The sequence below is a fragment of the Bradysia coprophila genome, unplaced genomic scaffold (assembly GCF_014529535.1).
Source record: "Bradysia coprophila strain Holo2 unplaced genomic scaffold, BU_Bcop_v1 contig_70, whole genome shotgun sequence".
Classification (NCBI taxonomy): Eukaryota; Metazoa; Arthropoda; class Insecta; order Diptera; family Sciaridae; genus Bradysia; species Bradysia coprophila.
This window is the reverse complement of record NW_023503941.1, coordinates 669,213-687,858: the sequence shown is the minus strand read 5'-3', so window position 1 is coordinate 687,858 and position 18,646 is coordinate 669,213. Positions and strand designations below refer to the sequence as shown.

At 37.5% G+C, this 18,646-nt stretch overlaps 1 protein-coding gene across 2 annotated transcripts; it reads left to right on the top strand.

The window, feature by feature from the left end:
- The first annotated feature begins 995 nt into the window (after positions 1 to 995).
- On the top strand, positions 996 to 13,373 carry LOC119083569 (longitudinals lacking protein, isoforms H/M/V-like). Of its 2 annotated transcripts, none has more exons than XM_037193313.1 (6): positions 996 to 1,166; positions 4,992 to 5,162; positions 5,230 to 5,974; positions 6,040 to 6,108; positions 9,622 to 10,708; positions 13,148 to 13,373. In XM_037193313.1, exons 2-6 carry the CDS (start codon positions 5,079 to 5,081, stop codon positions 13,323 to 13,325), a joined length of 2,163 nt encoding a protein of 720 aa, XP_037049208.1. In that variant the 5' UTR covers positions 996 to 1,166; positions 4,992 to 5,078; the 3' UTR covers positions 13,326 to 13,373. The 2 variants fall into 2 exon arrangements, with proteins under 2 accessions (XP_037049208.1, XP_037049209.1); XM_037193314.1 differs by lacking the exon at positions 996 to 1,166 and adding an exon at positions 1,304 to 1,407.
- Positions 13,374 to 18,646: the final 5,273 nt, after the last annotated feature.

The window sequence follows — 18,646 nt, the reverse complement described above, 5'->3', positions numbered from 1 at the left end:
AAGTGTAATTTTCCGAGTCACATTTGATTTTTTTTCTATTCAGCTCATCATGTCTGCATTCACGCCGTAAGTGTGTCTAAAATTTGAATTTTAAGTGAACAATTCGATGAAAAAGTGAACGAAAAAATACATTTAAACGCTTCATTGTATGAAAGGGCCCGGGTTCTCGATCCCCGGTGTTGACACATATGAGGAATTTTTTTCTCTAAAAAATTGTTCGTCCCTAAGTTCACCCAAGCTTCATAATATAGGTAGTTTCGGTATTCGATGCCCGAAACGCAAAAAATCAAGTACGTCACTCACATACGAAGAGGAGAATTTCGTGTGTACTTTCACCACGACTGTTGGCCACCTGTTGGACAATAGCAACGACAAGGCAGGATTCAGCATGGATCAGGACCTATCAATCAATGGCACATCAACGTGCACGATTTCGACCTCCCCAGCAATGGAACCTGTCAATCCAAATCTACACACAAAGAAGGCGCCTACAACCTGCAATGTGATGTCATGGATGCGAATGGAAAAATGTGAATAGAATAACAACCCAGTACGAACGTACAAAGTGGGTCTTCACGATGTCTACAAGAATGTCATCGACTTCGGTTGCCGAATCAGTTGGCTAGGCCATCCTCCCAGCAGATGACATCGATACAATAATGAACTGTCTTAAGTGAATCAGTATTAAGAATTGTAAAGATGTTAACCATACGCTAAATAAATAAATAAATTGTATGAAAATGACGCTACGTTAGAAAGACCTTCGCACTTTCCATTTTGAATTTCGACCGCACTTACGGCGTGAATTAAACTGAAGTTGGTGCATCAATTCAATACCTAACATACTATTAGTACGATTAGTACTCATATGTGTGAATATTAGCTCCCCTCTAACGTCATCGCTGAACAACGCAATCAAAATTTGTTTAACGCGTTGCAGTAAAGTTGTGTGCGAGACCATTCTAAATGTAAAAATTAATATTATGAGTAGATTCAGTTGAGTGTGTGGTGCTCAAGAGTGGTGACTGTTCGTTCGACAAGAACATATTCTACACATTTTTTTTTCTTTCAATAAAATATCTGTAAAAATAGCCAATATTTTTAAGATGGAGATGTAAATATTTAACGAACTCTAAAACAATGTGAAAATATTTGGAAAAAAATTGGTATGTTATGTGATCCCCTTAATCATTAATAGAAAGAATTGAGATATATATGCGCTTGGATAGAGTGTGTATACAATGCGTGATTAAAGGCTAAATCAGAATTTCTAATGATATGGAAGCCTTTCGATTGCTTCTGTGTGTAAGTGCATTGTGTGGAAGACATTTAAAATCGAAGATGGCGCGTTTACGATATATTCTTTCTGCATTTTCTTAAAATGAATAACATTTTGTCATCAATTGAGTGAGTTTACGATTATGTGATAAATAAATTTGAGTGATAGCCCTGCTCGCTACCTTACTGTCATAACATCTAAGAACACCAAATTCGTCTGTCAACTGAGACTTGATGTAGTTTTTCGTACAAAGTTTTGACATATAAATATTTTCATTTTATTCGCTTGTAAGGGGCGCTGTTTTAATAAATCAGCTCTGAATAGTCAAATTGGAGACACACTTGACCATATAAATTCAAGTTACAGTGGAATTGAGTAGTGATTTCGATCCGAATTGAAAATCGTGCGTATTTAGTCCCACATTCATTGCACAAATCACATAATAAATGTCTGTATAGTAAATATCCCATTTAGTACAAATGTCGCAATATTATATACGAACTGATGTGAACATTTTCTCGGATTTTTTAAACGGACTGCTGCTTGTTAGAGTTAAAGATTCTCAGTTCGATTGGGCCTAAAGTTTGCCTGCCCAGTTCTATAAATTGATTGCATCGCAAACTCTTATTTAGACCTCTCCCCAAGCGTCTGCTCTGCATTTAACGTCTTACCACGCGAACGTTTTTTTTTTATTAATTTTTTTTTGTGTCTAAAAATAACTCCAGGATTGCAATCATGAGGGAACATTTACGTTTCTCAAGCAGTTGTTCATTTTGTTTTCTACTTAATCGACAATGCATATTTCATCAAAGTGTACAAGCAAACTAATCTTAATCAATCGTCTACTTTGTGTAGCACGGGTGTTTTGCAAGTAGTGTACTTGTACTTAATATTTAGTCGGGCCAAAGAAAAAGTGTTCAAATTCGGGGTTTTGATTCTTTCTGTCACAAAAGTCGACTTTCATCTGAAATAGGTTAGTCTGGTCTGTAGGTTCGAAGGTCCTGTCCTCTGCCAGAATCTTCAGAATTCACAATTATCACCACTTCATCTATGCCGCCCTTAATATCTGAACACATTCACCAAAAAGATGTTCTTGATAACATTGCCTCTTTTCGATAGTTTATTCAATAAATCGAAAACAAGACTCATTCAGAAACTACTTTACTTCTTCGCTTGAATGAAACATTGCGCATCATTGAAAATTCATTACGATGATAAAGTTGAATTCAAACATTTAACAGTGTACTTCATCCCCAACACATAAGAACTCATTTTGAGAGTGGTGGGTAGTATTATATTCATCGATATGTTGTAGGAATGATTTGTTAATGTGTGTGTGTGAGTGTCGGTATAAATGTAAGAGGGTTTTGTTTCCTTGTGTGCCCTCTGTTTATTTAAGCAAATAAAAAAATTGATTTTTTGTTGTCCCCTTTCTCTTGTTTCGTTTCTTTGAGGGTAGTGTACATACAACGTCATCTTTCCCATTAAAAGAGCGTATAGTTTTGCTAGTTTTTGTCCATTTAATTTCGAAAATGGTAACAAATTTTGTTGGTTTGTATCAATTTTGTAATGACAAAGTCTTGCACATTTTCTAGTGAAGTGATTTGTTCTAGAATTACTGCCCGTTCCTAATTGTGTATGGAACTGACAAATTAAGATTGCTATAGAAATCCAAATTTTATTTTCTGTTGTGCGGGGTTGTCCAAAGGCTAGAGAAAGATATGCGATAATTATTTAGAAGAAGAAATTGATTTGGTGGCGGGTCATTTCCACACCGTCAATATCGTCAGGAACGATATTATCGTTTTTTTGGACGATACTATCGTCTAAAAAACGATAATATTGTTTTTAGACGATAGTATCGTCCAAAAAAACGATAATATCGTTTTTTGGACAATAGTATCGTCTCAAAATCGATATTATCGTTTTTTAGACGATACTATCGTCCAAAAAAACGATATTATCGCCCAAAAAAATTTCATCCAGGACGATAATATCGTCTAAATTGAAAAATTCTAAAATATTGTCTGGACGATAGTATCGTTTTCTTGTCGATATTATCGTTCAAAAAACGATATTATCGTTTTCTGGACGATATTACCGTTCTAGAAAATCTAATGGATATTTTCGTTTTCTGTACAATAATATCGTCCAAAACGATAATATCGTCCTGGGCGATATTATCGTTTTCTTAAACGATAATATCGTCCAGGACGATACTATCGTTTAAAAAAACGATAATATCGCTCAGGACGATATTATCGTTTAGTTTTGGGTGGTAATATTGTCCAGGACTCAATTTTACTCAGAGGTGCAGCAAGAACCGAATTCTCTTCCAAAATATCGAAAAACAATTGTCAGAGGAAATCACCTACACATCAGTGTTTAAAAAAGGCGTTTAGTTCGTCCCTAAATAATTCATCTTTTTACGAAATGAATACCAACTTTGATTGTACATAAAAAGCGTTTTAACACGCCGAGCGATCCGGCCCATTGCCCCGGAGCGAAGCGGAGGGCCGCAATGCGAGCCGGGCGCCGGAACGGTGTCGGAACTTAGGAGTTATTTTTTTTTTCTCGCATCGTCTCATAATTAGTCTGTGTAATTTTTCTACAGTGAACGACATCTCAAATGTCTCACTGTCATTTTTTTCAGAGAATGTCATTGTGAATTTGCAATGACACAATAAAATTCTCAGAAAAATTTGACAGTGAGACATTTGAGATGTCGTTCACTGTATATAAAATTTAAATTTACGGAACCAAATGAACCAATTTTTAATATATATTTGCCGTCTATAAAAAGGTGTTTATCTACAAGATTTTGTGTTTCGTCTTCAACAACCATCCAGAACGATAATATCGCCCAGGACGATATTATCGTCTAGAATTTTTATTTTAAATAAATTAAAAACGATATTATCGTCCTGGACGATATTATCGTCTCAAATTTAAAAAAATAAATTAATTAAAAACGATATTATCGTCCCAAAAATTATCGCCCAGGACGATAATATCGTCCAAAATAACGATAAATTTGTTCAGAAAAAGAAAATAACGATAATATCGTCCAGCGGATATTTTCATACAGGACGATATTATCGTCAAAAAAACGATATTATCGTTTTTTGAACGATATTATCGTTTTTTAAACGATAGTATCGTTTTCTAGACGATAGTATCATCAAAAAAAACGATAGTATCGTCCAAAAAAACGATATTATCGTTTAAAAACGATATTATCGTTTTTTTAAACGATAATATCGTCAAGAAAACGATAATATCGTCCTGAAAATATTTTAAAATTTATAATTTTAGACGATATTATCGTCCTGGATGAAATTTTTTGGACGATAATATCGTTTTTTAGACGATACTATCGTCTAAAAAACGATAATATCGTTCCTGACGATATTGACCGTGTAGTTATGTCGCCTCATCTCAATTGATTGCTAACCAGTGTGTGTATTTCGAAGGCAAAATTTGAATTGGCATCGAGGTTAACTTAATAGAACATCAACACTTGTGATAGGCCATAGGCCATAGGAAATGGTCAATACATCTTATTGTACTACCGTTTTCGTAAATGTGCAGGTGTGTAGTGGGATGAGTGTGGGGAGCCCGTACTGAGTTTGTTTTTGCATCTACTCAAGATTGATACTCAGAAACTGTTTTCGAGCGAATAACTTAAGAAATTTTCTCTTTTTTGAAATAGAAAACCAAAGGATCAGGAACCAAAGAACAAACACTTTTAAATATTATACCAAAGAACCAGACCATTCGTATTGATCTTGTTGAGTGAATGAATATGAGCGCTGGAATTTCCCAGCAATTTTGTGTCCGATGGAACAGTCACCTCGGCAGTCTAGGAGCGGCTTTCCCTCAAGTAAGATTCGAGTGATGATTTTTACCAGAGTCGAACAGTCGCAAATAAAATAATTTTGTTGTTACAGCTGTTAGCCGGTCAACGGTTCGTTGACGTAACACTTGCTTGCGAAGGCCATCAGGTCCACTGTCATCGATTAGTATTAGCTGCGTGTTCCACATATTTCGAAAGTCTACTCGGCGAAAATCCATGCAAACATCCCATAATCATTCTGCCGCGAGACATAAAACTATGGGAGATACAAGCACTGGTCGATTTTATGTACAAAGGCGAAGTGAATGTATCTCAAGCGGGATTACCGGATCTACTCAAATGTGCAGAAGCATTACAAATTCGTGGTCTATGCGGAACGGACGCAGCTTTAAATTTGAATCATATAACAAATAGTACAACAACGTCCTCGTCGGCATCGACCACAAACAATAATACGTCATTGCATCACATAACCGCCACAAATTCAACAGCCAATACAGTTTCAACCACACCCGCCACAAACCATTCATCCACGATAACACCATCAAACACATCGACTCCGTGTATATCGCGATCCGGTAGCAGTAGTAAAGTTGTCATTGGCCCTGCCATTTCGTCTCCTAGCGGTACAACGGCTGGTTTAGATGTAACATCGTCTACATCACAAATAACGAATATTCTACGCACTGAACTGTTAAATGCGGCCACAATCAAACTATCCGCTCAATCAACAACCAGCAACGCCTCATCGGTTTCACGTGCTGGTACGAGTATAAGCCTGGATGATGGAGATGATAGTGCCAATGGAAGCGGAAGTGAATTGAATATCAAAGATGATGGTAAGTGTTCGGATCAACCGTGTGGCATCGTGCTTGCTTATTTAATTCGTCAACATTTTCCACAGATGAATCAGATTTGAAAATGAGAGTGGACTACAGTGACGATCTGGATGGATCAGGAAAATTGCAATCTGGTAAGTTTAGACATTGTGCACGTTCGAAAAGTATTCGTTGAATGTATGTCAGAGTTTGACGACACTGATAGACTTAATTCGAGGCTAAGCCTCGACTGAATTGAACGCGTCTTATATCTTGAGTTGACAAAATCTGTGGTCCACGATTATATGCAGACGTTAGGTCGTAACAAGCCTTTTTTTTCGTAACAAATTATCTTTGATTGTCAAGCAATACTCTCAAACGCGATATACAATCGGTAACTCCGGCGACATAAATTAAAGTGGACCTACAGTGTAGCTCATGAAATATTTGAATAGCACTGCTTGTCTTATGCATGTGCGAAATTACCAATTTCTAATTCTTTGGAAGTAAAGTCATTGGGAAAAATGGCTCACCAGTCACCACAGTAACTGCCGTATTAGAATTCACCTTTAAAAACCTTTAAAGTCGAATGTCTTCTGTTCTCGTATGGCTCATTCACCCATTTTCATGGAAGATCTTTTTTTTGGTCAGAATGAAGTCGGTTTAAGGGTTCCCCCAAAAATGTCTTGGAAAATTCATCAACCTTTTTACCTGGCCATTTCCAATCTACTTTCCATAAAAGTGGTGCCATGCTCAAGGGCCTTAGATAAGGCTTGGGAAAATCACGCATGATGATTTTTAAGTTGTTTCCAGATCAATAAAAGATACGTTTTGGGATAGTAGTACCAGTTTCTTGCACAGACTGTTGACGTTTCCCTATGAAGTTTTACTTTTGCTAAAGCTTTTTCGTGTGATAAACCTAATTTATTGGTCCCGTTCCCCGATATTTTTGTGACTGTGGAGTCACTCAGTCAAATCCTACGAGGGATTCTTCTGAAAAACAGAAGACCGAAATCGGACGCATTTTCTATTGGAATTTTTTGTATGTGCCCAGTAAGATATTCGACCCCAGAAGCCAAAACCACTTTCAAAAAAATTCGTCGAAGCTTGTGTGGCTAGTGTGAGGAGATCAAAAGCCGAAAACATGCACTTTTCTTACACAAATTTCTCTAGTTACACGAGCCGTACAGGGTCGTGTGGGGTGTCATTAGAAAGGTAATTGCATGAACTTCCGGGGAAAATAGAACCTACTGGGTTTAAAATTCATCCACACTGAGATATGCACAGTTGATGATTTCAACCGAAAAAAGACTGAAAACTTACACTTTTCTTACAAAAATTTCTCGAAGTACACGAAATGTACATGGTCGTGGGAGGTGTCATTGGAAAGGAAACAACATTCTTTTATGCGGCTGTTCGAAGATTTTAGCGACACATTTTTATTATTATTTAATCAAATTGGGCTGGTTGAGTTCTAATAGTCGCCTATCTATCTGCTTAGATAGAATAACATATCTTTAGATTAGAGAGCTTACCTGCCATAAGCTTAACAGCTCTTCCTTCCCAAAAAGGATTTGATCGAGATTACCGCTCAATCAGCGGGTAGAACCACCTTTTTATGCCGGTGTTCATGCACCAACATTACCAAAGGTGAGGCCAGAGCCCATCTCAACCCTTACTGCACTTTCCCCGGGAGCAGTACCCCAGCGCATAAAGCGCAATTGAACCGACAGCCACCACGTTTCAGCCAAGGATAGGCTCCTCAACCATCGCTGGGCCCGATACCGAGAGTTTCTCTGGTTCTCGGGGGGCTTCCAGCTCCCGTGGTACCGATACAAACCCTCGGGTAGGGTACGTGGTTGGTATGACCACTTCGGATGGAATCATGAACTCCCAGCTCCGATCGACTTGCATCAAATTCCGCGGGGTTCTTCGTGGAATGGGCCGGGACTGCTCGGTTTAGAAGCAGAACCGACTTTTACGTCAGTAATACTGACACCAGTAGTTCCCATTTTGCGGTTGGAGAGCATTTGACGTTACCCAGGGTGCACGTGTATCAAAGATACGGACGCGCTCTCCGCTACACCCCCTGCTTAGATAGAAAAAAATTTTATGACGAAAGGGTTGCATTTCCACCGATTTAAAGAGTTTTTTTTTATCTGTAAGCGTCAAAAAAATTTAAGCCGCCGCTAGCTTAAAGAGTCCACTTTTCGTCAGCAAAGTTCATAGTTCAAAACCGACCGAAACTGATACAGGAGACTGTCCAATCCGACGATCTTTGTGTTGTAAAATCGTGTTTGTAATAACGATGTTACACCTACAGGTTGTTTCCAAGCTTGCTTTCTTTGTAAAACTATAAGAATCTTCTTCTGGGTGTTGAAGACATGTCTTCTTTTGAAAAACAGTCTACAGTCCTGGAATTATAAGAAGTAACAGGTACTGTCCAATCAACGCTATTCATTCCACATGCATTACCAACGTTACGACATTTTCGTATTTATATGTATTATAACGCGTAAATCATACGTGCCGAGAAAGGTATTCGTTCCTAGAAGCGAAAACCACTTTAAAAAAATCTCTGAAGCTTGTGTGGACAGAGGAGGATTATCAAAAACCGAAAACATGCACTTTTCATATGAAAATTTCTAGAAGCTTTGGGTAATATGATCCTTTATATAGTAAAATTCATGTTAAAAAAATTGAAGTACAAGATTTGAAATTAATTGAAAATATTTAATCGATTGAAGTAATAGATCCAACATTAATACTGGTCACATGCTTACCGTCTGTAATAGGTTAAGTCCTCAAATTTCATCGTAGATGCTTGCGGAACCCCATCACACCTTTCTAATGACACCCCACACCACCATGTACATTTCGTGGACCTAGAGACATTTCCATATGAAAAGTGCAAGTTTTCCGTTTGTGATCACCTCCCACCAGTCACACTGGCTTCCAGTGACGAATATAAATACCTTTCCAGGAACATATTTAAAAGTCCAATGGGAAATGAGTCTGACCTCGGTAGGCTGTTCTTTGAAAAGAATCCCACTCCAAGAGGCACAATAGAGATTGGGTGATTTTTTTTTTAAATTTTTGATCTCGTTCTAAGTGATCTATATCCCAGAGTATATTTGTTCCACATGGATATTGTGCTTAATTACACTAAAATGTAACTGCCATGTCGCATTATTCGATTATCCCAATGTTATGAGCAAATATTTGAATGTTGCAATTCTTCAACAAAGTACATGGTGATCATTCGTACGCTTCTACTGCCACATTCGTCTATTTCTTGTAGTAAATTTTTCGTAAACAAAAGGTGCAAATGAACAAAACATTTATTACGGTCCCCGCCATGGTTCTGTTATGACAAAATGATAAAATAAAAACGGTTTTATGAGGCGACTTTTCAGATAGATGCCATGTAATTTTCAAAATGATCGGTCATTGTGACTTATCACGCAAAAACACGCAAACATCCATTTTTGTTAAGTTAAGGGTTTAGATGATATCTTATGTGATTTCGAGCGTAGACCTGCCGTAACATGCGTACGTAACATAAAATTAATTCCAATGTCCAACTGTAACGACAAACATTCATAAATTTCCGTGTTTACACAAAACCTAAGATGACATTTACCTTAAAATGTCTCTTTTGCTTCCAGAAACTGTTGATGAACAACAACCACCTCAAAACCGTCAAACCCCACCAGATAGCCAAATAACTACAAATCGCCGCCAATCGTCTCTACACCAGCAACATACTAAATCTCGAGATATCTGTAAATCTCTTACATCGTCGCCTGCAATTGGCGACGATGTCGTCATCGTCGGCGGTGGTAGTAACGGTGGTGGTGGTGGGAATATACGTGTTAAGTCCAATGAAAATCTATTTGAAAATTACAAATCACGAAACCTATCGCCACATAAAACACACCGAAATGCAATCGGTAGTGACATAGTGAACAAAAATAGTGTTACAAACAAGCCTCTGTCGAAGACACCAACTGCTTCCCTACCACCACCATTAGTCGACGATTCTTTTTGTGTAATCGACGACGAAGAATATGATGATGATGACGACGAAATTGTCGAAATGCCACCGCAACTGCCACCGTCTCTAAAATACAACTCGAATACAATGACCATATCGGTCAAACCGATCACAACCATGAAAAGGTCGAACCAACCCCGACACACCGAGAAATCGGCAAGACCATCGGATCCGCAGGCCGACACAAATGCATCAAATATGTCGGGAGAAAATTTTGAAAATATAATTTGTTCGCCAAATTTAATTGAAATTCCGTACATGGATGACGAATACGAAGTCGATGATGATATCCAGCAACAGGAACAGCGCGATTCAACTTACATTTGTGATGATGCCGATATGCCTAATGCAGCAATGTCTGATGAAGCCATGCCTCGTCTGATTCCATTCGGATTGCTCCAGACACAAATAAAGGATGAGGGTGCCGAGTACCACGACAATATGCCAAAGAATTTGTTCGCTTCGAGCGCTTATCGGCGATCAATGGGAAATCTCTCGATGACGCATAACAATGGGAAATCGTTTAGTCGGAAAATTTTGCTGAAAAAGGGTATGACCATTTTGAATAACGGTGGCAGTTCTCCATCACCGAGCGCTGTGGTACTTCGTAATCCACGTGGGAATCAACCGAGAACATACACGACGGACGCTTTATATGCGGCTTTAATGGACGTTAAAGAGGGTGAAAGTATTTACAGGTAATGAACTAGTTTTGTTTCTATTTCCATAATTCGCAGGTGCTAGATATTCCGTTGTACATAGCTCGTGCTATTTTTACAAGTTTGATTCCAGCTGTTGGTTCTACGGTTCATTAAAAGTGTCGTCCAGAGCCTCACGAAAACTCACAATTTTAGAAAATGTCAGTAATATTAGTAGAGAAATTTGTTTCAGCTGTTTTACAGCTGGTTCACTACTACAAAGAAAACTGTTTGTGGGTCTTTATACTGTTTTACCACCACCAAACGCTTGCGTGTGTTTAAACAAGTATGAACAGTTTTGTTTGTATGGGTAGACCAAGTGAAAAGCAGCTGAATATCACTGACGACCACTGTAAACATTAAACTAAAAATCAAGTGAAATATATCATTCCCGCAAGTGGGCGTGACGCAAGTCCGCTACTACAAAATTTTCAAAAAATATATTTTAGAGACAAAGGAACATATTTACCGCAACTTTTTGACTTGCCCCCTTTACTTTAATGACTCTCATGACCCAATTTTTTTGGTAGAATTTTCTTTCTAAAATTTCTTGTTGATACACATTTTGCGTACGGCGAAGAATGCATGACGTTCAGCACTATCAGTTATTTTGTAAATAGACACAATGACTTGTGTCACTTTCACCCTTTAGAGTAGTTTGACTGATTTTTATACATTGATACTAGAACACAATATTCACTTTTTTGTCCTCCTGTGTGCGATTACTTTGCTCCTGTCAGGGTTAACGAACACCTTTTTTGGGGATAGACTGAATCCCATCAAAAATCTCTTCGAGAAAAGTGTGACGCAGTCTTTGAAGTACAATTTCTAAAATGAATGATATCGCTAGAGTTGACGCTTTCAGCTTCGTTACGCAAAAATTTAATTTTACAGCCAATTTTAGTTCAAACAAGCTGGCTTAGTTTTTCTCATCATCTGCCAAATAATTTTTACCAAAAAAAAATCCAGTCAAAACAACCAAAATTTTACCAAAAAAATCTGCGTCGCATGTGGCAGATCTTGCTGGTCTGTTCCTGAACATTTGCCACTTTGCGACGCAGATTTTTTTGGTAAAATTTTGGTTGTTTCCAGTCAATTTTTTTTGACGAAATTCGAAAATTTGACGAAAATTGAAATTTGACAAAAATCGAAAATTTGACGAAATTCGAAAATTTGACGAAATTTGACGAAATTCGAAAATTTGACGAAAATCGAAAATTTGACGAAAATCGAAAATTTGACGAAATTCCAAAATCTGACGAAAATCGAAAATTTGACGAAAATCGAAAATTTGACGAAAATCTGCCACCATTCAAGAAATATCTCTAAAACGCCAATTGACCCACCCATTTCCAACTTTTGACATTTTTCATAAATGCCCTTCTTTTCTACTCGTAAAACTCTGAGACTTTGCCGAAGAAAGAACCTCTCTATCTCTCATAATCGCAAAAATATTAGTCCTTTCATCCTACGCTCGAGTAGCTCAAAATTTGGTCACTCTAATCACTCTAGCTCAAACGAATCTGCCCCGATTTTTTAAATTATTTTTTTGTTCGAATCGTGTTACGAATACCTTTCATTTGATGGGTCGCACGCCTCTGTAGGTTTCAATACAGCTGAGCTACAGCCGAAAACACGTTCCCAACCCTCGAAAACCACACTCAGAAACCACTTCGAGGCCGATAAAACAAAATTCTGGTTTTTCCTGGGGTGATGGCGTATCACATTTTCATTTTTATGCCCACCCTGAGGTTCCTGCAAAATTTCATGGAGATTGGCTGACTAGTTTCCGAGATCGACCGTCGATAGATAGACAGATAGATAGACAGATAGAAACATACAGAGTAAGTTGAAAGATTTTGATTGTTTGGAAAACGTTCATTTGGTGCATTTTCTATCAAAATGACCAACTTCAAAACGATGTATCTCCGGCAATTTTAAAGTTACATAGTCGAGTGATAGCTCGTTTTGCTCGTATTTGAAGCGCAAATAAGATAGAATAGGATTTGTGGTGATACAGGCCAAAGGAAAGAAACTTAAATTCTCGCCTATATATAATTGCCGCGTCTCAAAAAAAATTCTTCGTTCTTTTTTTGGAAGTTAGACTGCGTCAAGTCCTCCGCTATCGCTCCGGACATGATTGCTTTGTTGGAATATTTCACTTTTGCCAAACTCTCCTACGCCTCTGATTCGTATTTTGTGCGCAAACCAGCCGAAATGTGAGGAAAATAGCTGCATGGGTAAAAGCCATCAACAACGGAATATTTAGACATACTGTTTTGCACACGTAAATACTGCCACATTCTCATCTAAGCGGCTCTTTCTGTTGCTATTCGTTTGTTATTCGTGTGCAAAACAGTATGCGAAAGTAGACGTAAACATTCAGTTCCTTTTGCTCTAACTGAATTTCACTAAAAATTTATTTATCCAAACCAACAGAGCATCACAAATCCACAAAGTGCCACGGAAAACGCTGCGCAACTGGATGAAGCGATGGCACATTAAATCCGCTTTTCCGATGCCTCGACAACTGAAGCAAGCAGCTGAGAACAAAAAGTTGAAGAAAATCATCGGTGACCAGTTGTCCACCACAATAACAATGGTCAAACCACAATAGCAAGGAATTATGACAAGTGCTTCTACGCAAATAATTTAGGTTAAAATTTAGGTTTGAGGGAAAACAATTTGCTTGAATTTAGGACGCAAATCCACACTTTTAAGGCGGACAGTTGGTTGATTCTGCGATCAGAACGTGTCCCCTATTTTTGGTCGGGTGTTCAGAAATTGTCCACCGGATTTGCAATGCACTTATGTGGAAACATCAACGAAAATTGTGAACGAAGGGAAAAATCGCTGTAAGAAAATTGAATTATGCAGAAGTTTCGGCCACTGCAGAAACGGCGACAAAGGCGAATCCTAGAAGAAACGGCGAGTTTTTCGACATTTCTTCGAAAATTCGTCGTTTTTTAATTTTTCAGAAGAAACGGCGAATTCCAGAAGAAACGGCAAAGAACCCGTTAGACAAAACGGCGAGTTTTACAAGAAACCGCGAGATGAAAAAATCAGCATTTTCTGTAAATCTCAAAATTTTTTGTTCTATTCAGTTTTACAATAGCCTTTCATCCAAATTAATTCCCTTGACTGTTAAGTTAATGGTCTTATATCAGAAAATATGTCTCGAAGTTCCCAATGATCGATTTTGTGAAATCAAGGTCGTAGATGGACAATGATTGGAACTTTTGGTTATAATCGATGAAGAATGACAATTTTGAGGTCAAGTTCGTAGATGGTCAATGGTGTGGTGTCAATTGAGTTGAGATCCCAAATCAACTCAATTCCTAATTTTCTTCTCGCCGTAAAGGCGTTTTGTTGGTTCCTAGGAAATTCATCCTTTTACGAAATGTAACGTGCAGGAGTTTAGTTCTGTCCTACAGAATTCATGTTTTTACGAAATGAATACCAATTTTCATTGTACATAAAAAGCGTTTTAACACGCCGAGCGATCTGCCCCATTGCCCCTCAATTAGTAAGTAAAAAAACGACAAATTCAAAAAGAAATGGTGAGAAGAAACGGCGAGTTTGAGAAGAAACGGCGAGTTTGAGAAGAAACGGCGAGTTTTAGAAGAAACGGCGAATTCTAGAGGAAACGGTCAGATAAAGCGGCGAGTTCTAGAAGAAGAAGCGAATGTTACGCCAAAAAGTGGCCGATTTCAAAGCGGCGAGAAAAAACGGCGAGTTTGAGAAGAAACGGCGAGCTTTAGAAGAAACGGCGAGTTTTAGAAGAAACGGCGAGTTTTAGAAGAAACGGCGAGTTTTAGAAGAAACGGCGAATTCTAGAGGAAACGGTCAGATAAAGCGGCGAGTTCTAGAAGAAGAAGCGAATGTTACGCCAAAAAGTGGCCGATTTCAAAGCGGCGAGAAAAAACGGCGAGTTTGAGAAGAAACGGCGAGCTTTAGAAGAAACGGCGAGTTTTAGAAGAAACGGCGAGTTTTAGAAGAAACGGCGAGTTTTAGAAGAAACGGCGAATTCTAGAGGAAACGGTCAGATAAAGCGGCGAGTTCTAGAAGAAGAAGCGAATGTTACGCCAAAAAGTGGCCGATTTCAAAGCGGCGAGAAGAAACGGCGAGTTTTAGAAGAAACGGCGAATTCTAGAGGAAACGGTCAGATAAAGCGGCGAGTTCTAGAAGAAGAAGCGAATTTTACGACAAAAAGTGGCCGATTTCAAAGCGGCGAGAAGAAACGGCGAGTCTTAGAAGAAACGGCGAGTTTCGAAAAATGTACGAAAAAGTCGCCGTTTCTTCTGAAATTCGCCGTTTCTTCTGAAATTCGCCGTTTCTTCTAAAACTCACCAGTTTTTCTAACCGTTTTTTCTAGAACTTGCCGTTTCTTCTAGAATTCGCATTTGTTGCCGTTTCTCAAGTAGCCGAAACTTCTGCATAATGAAAATTGATCGTATCTAAGGTCACATTCTTCAAATGTCTTGACCGGAATACGATAAAATTCCCAGTCAGTTCCAATCAAGCGAAACATTGTACTTGAATTGTACTTGTTCAAATTTGGTCAATTTCAGTCGATTTTACCAGTGATTAGCATATAATTAGCATATATGGAAAAATGTCTCGATTTTTATCGTTGAAATGAATAAGGGATCGTGTTTTCCATGTCTTATATATATTCAGATTGCAAATTTGTTTGCTATAAAAGTGAGTCATTTGCAGTAGAGTATACACTCGACGAAACTAGCTTAACACTGATCTGATTCAATTCTATTATTTGCTTCTTCAACCCAGACAACAGTATCCACATAAAATGTACTGGCTGCAAAATACTAGATTTAGTAAATGACCATTTTCAACTAGCGCGTTCTCCGAGGCGTTCTCTATGTAATTGCCAAATCAAGCACTAGTCAAAGTCTAAGAACTACAAGTAAATGTAGGATCAGCTTGTGGAATTTCCGAAAAAAGGAGAAACGTTTCTGACACAGTTTTTCTAGGTTAGAAATTAAATTAATCGGAAAGCAAAACATTATTGCAAAAGTCGTTGCTTGCCGGCCCCCACTGTAATAAGCACTTTAATATTGACTGACAATAGACGTTCTAGTGGAATACATATTTCATTTATTTTAAGTCTATAGATTGTAAAACTAAATAATTGTAAAATAATTCTATTTATAAAACTTTCGTATATGAAGTGCAATTTTTATTTAGTTAATTTTCTAGTCCGAAAAAAAGATTTTTTTTTTTAATTTAATTAATTTATATTGTGAAACTACGACCGTACTTAATTCATATTTTTTAAAGTAAGAAAAGATTTTTTTTTTAATTTTTCCTTAATTTACATAAAAACGAAAATAATATTTTCCAGTAGTCAAGACCTAGTCAAAACAAAAAAAAAAAATTTTATTTATTGATTTTCCATCCATTTAATTATTTTTTTGTGTGATGTGAGCAATATTTTCTTATATTTTAAATTAAACTTTAAGTTGAATGAATATCGTTTGTTTGTGTTGGCTTTAGACCAAAAATTAACCATTTAAGAATGTACATCAAGAGGTGCCATTTACAAAAAAAAATACTTTGACACAAATCTAAGTTGTCTCACGGTGGGGTTGAACAAAACTTAAATAGAGTCGCGATACCACCTCTGATTTTTTTTTCATGTTCTTATTGAGGGACTCGAGTACTATAAGGAACCACATTCAGTTCGCGGATCCGCACTGCCATGAGTGCCGGTTTTCCAAAACGGCTGGATGGATCCGCGAACTGAATGTGTTTTCCTATAGTATTCGAGTCCTTCATTAAGAACATGAAAAAAAAATCAGAGGTGGTGTCGCGACTCTATTTAAGTTTTGTTCAACCCCACCGTGGTCTATTGCGTAAGGGTAAAACAGTTTGTCAGCGATTTTATAAGCTGATTGATTTGATTTGTTGGCTCTATTCAATCTTTCGAAGAGGGTTATAGTGGATGGCTAGACATTTCTACTCGTTCAATGTCGTCGGGAACGAAATTATCTTTTTAATATCGTTCGAAAGACGATATTATCGTTCAGAAAACGATAAAATCGTTCCAAAAATGTTAAAATATTGTCTGAACGTATAGAGAAGTCTGCTCTCCTTAGGGTCAAACAGAGATTGATGTCGTCAGTTGCATCACTGATCCGCTTGGAACCAATAACACTTGGATGCCCCTCTAGCCTGATCAAACAAAAAATTAAAAAAGTTATGGAACCGGTTGTTGACAGTTCAAGATACAGCTCCGTAGACCTCCATTACCTATATCTAATTCACTGTTCTATACCATCTGTAGATGAACAGTGTAAGCTTTTGCCAATTTCACTGCGATGAGAAATTGAGGATGAAACTACTTCGAAAAACGGCGGCCAGGACTTTGACGTTCCGTGACTTTTTCTTGACTCCAGTGACTTTTTGTATAGATTTGGAATTTTCCGGATATCATTGACTTTCTATAACTTTGTGACTCTCCGGATAAATATGTGACTATTTTCGGCACTGGGGCCCATGTAAGAAATTCTAAAATTACCACAGTGGAGGTAACTCCAAAAGGGTTTACATTCCCCCTATTGCCGATTGAAGAAGAATAGTGATTTGTGTATCTGTTTTGGACGATTGATTTTAGCAACTTCGCGAGTTGTAGCCCGAACGAAGTGAGTAAGGGCCCGAAAATCCGAGAAATGTCTCAAAACTCCTTCATTTTCGGCCCCGACATATGACAAGTTGTTTTCCCTTACGCATAAGACTAAAAGATTTATTTCAAAGAAAAAGCTTTGCTCCCCCAGAGATACTATTTGTGAGCAAAGGGTGTAAAGGGTTATAAACAAATACTATTTGCGCTGAGTGGCAAATAGTTTGAAACCAAATTTTTGACTAACGTAGGTAAAATCATCAAAAGTCCTTTTGTAATGATTTCAGCCTTGGTAGGTTCAATGTATTTCTTTTCTTTTTTTCTTTTTTCATAATAATGTCAACGTAAAACATTGTAAAATAAATTAATATTCAAAATGACCTTTGCATTTTTTTCAGTTATTAAGTGCAGCACAGCCACAACTGTTTCCCTCTTCTAAAAGTTCCTACAGATTATGTGCTCGTTTTAATAAATTGAATTTATACAATTCAGTGATCGAATTCAATAACTTCGATAGACCGTGTTCAATGTCGTTTGAATCAGTTTTATTTCGTCCAAAACTGAGTGCGAAAAAAAGTTCCTAACAAGTGTTGAAAAATCACGTCGCTTATTTCCCACGTTGTTTAGGAAAAGCCTTGTTCCTAACTTATGCTAAAATCCTTTTTAAGCGAATTCGATTTCAGCACTCGCCTCCGGCTCCTCTCATTCGCTAAAAAAGCATTTTAGCATGCGTTAAGAAAATAACTATTGTGCCACCGAGCATTGAAATACGACTCTTTTCAGCACTCATTTTAGTGTTGTAAAGTGACTTATTTCAGCACCCGTTTGATGGGATATTTCAACACTCAAAGCAGTGTTGTTATGGAATTTGTATGAGTTATTACAACATTCGTTTTAGAAAATGCAAAGCAATGTGATCGATCAAATTTGAAGAGTGATTGTTTACAATGAAAATTATGATTTTTTGGGCATTTGTCTATTTCGATTCTCGGTTGGAACAAAGCATGATGTGTTACACGTATTGTAATGAGATTTTTTCAGCACACGACCCAATTTTCTGAAAAAATCAACATTACAATACTTGTAACACAACATACTATTATCGCACCCAAAATGAGTGCGAAACAGTATGTTGTGTTACAATACTTGCAACACGACACGCTTTGTGCCAACCAAGAATTGAAGTAGACAAAAGCACAAAACATCATAATTTTCGTTGTAATTTGATCGATTGCTCATAGTATGTTGAGTTACAAGTATTGCAATGTTGATTTTTTCAGCACTAGACCCAAGTT

Excerpts from the sequence above, each read along its gene's own strand:
- LOC119083569 (XM_037193313.1), top strand. The coding sequence starts at position 5,079 with ATGAATATGAGCGCTGGAATTTCCCAGCAATTTTGTGTCCGATGGAAC. Across the intron at positions 5,163-5,229 it reads TAGGAGCGGCTTTCCCTCAA|CTGTTAGCCGGTCAACGGTT; the intron begins GTAAGATTCGAG and ends TTGTTGTTACAG. Across the intron at positions 6,109-9,621 it reads ATCAGGAAAATTGCAATCTG|AAACTGTTGATGAACAACAA; the intron begins GTAAGTTTAGAC and ends TTTTGCTTCCAG.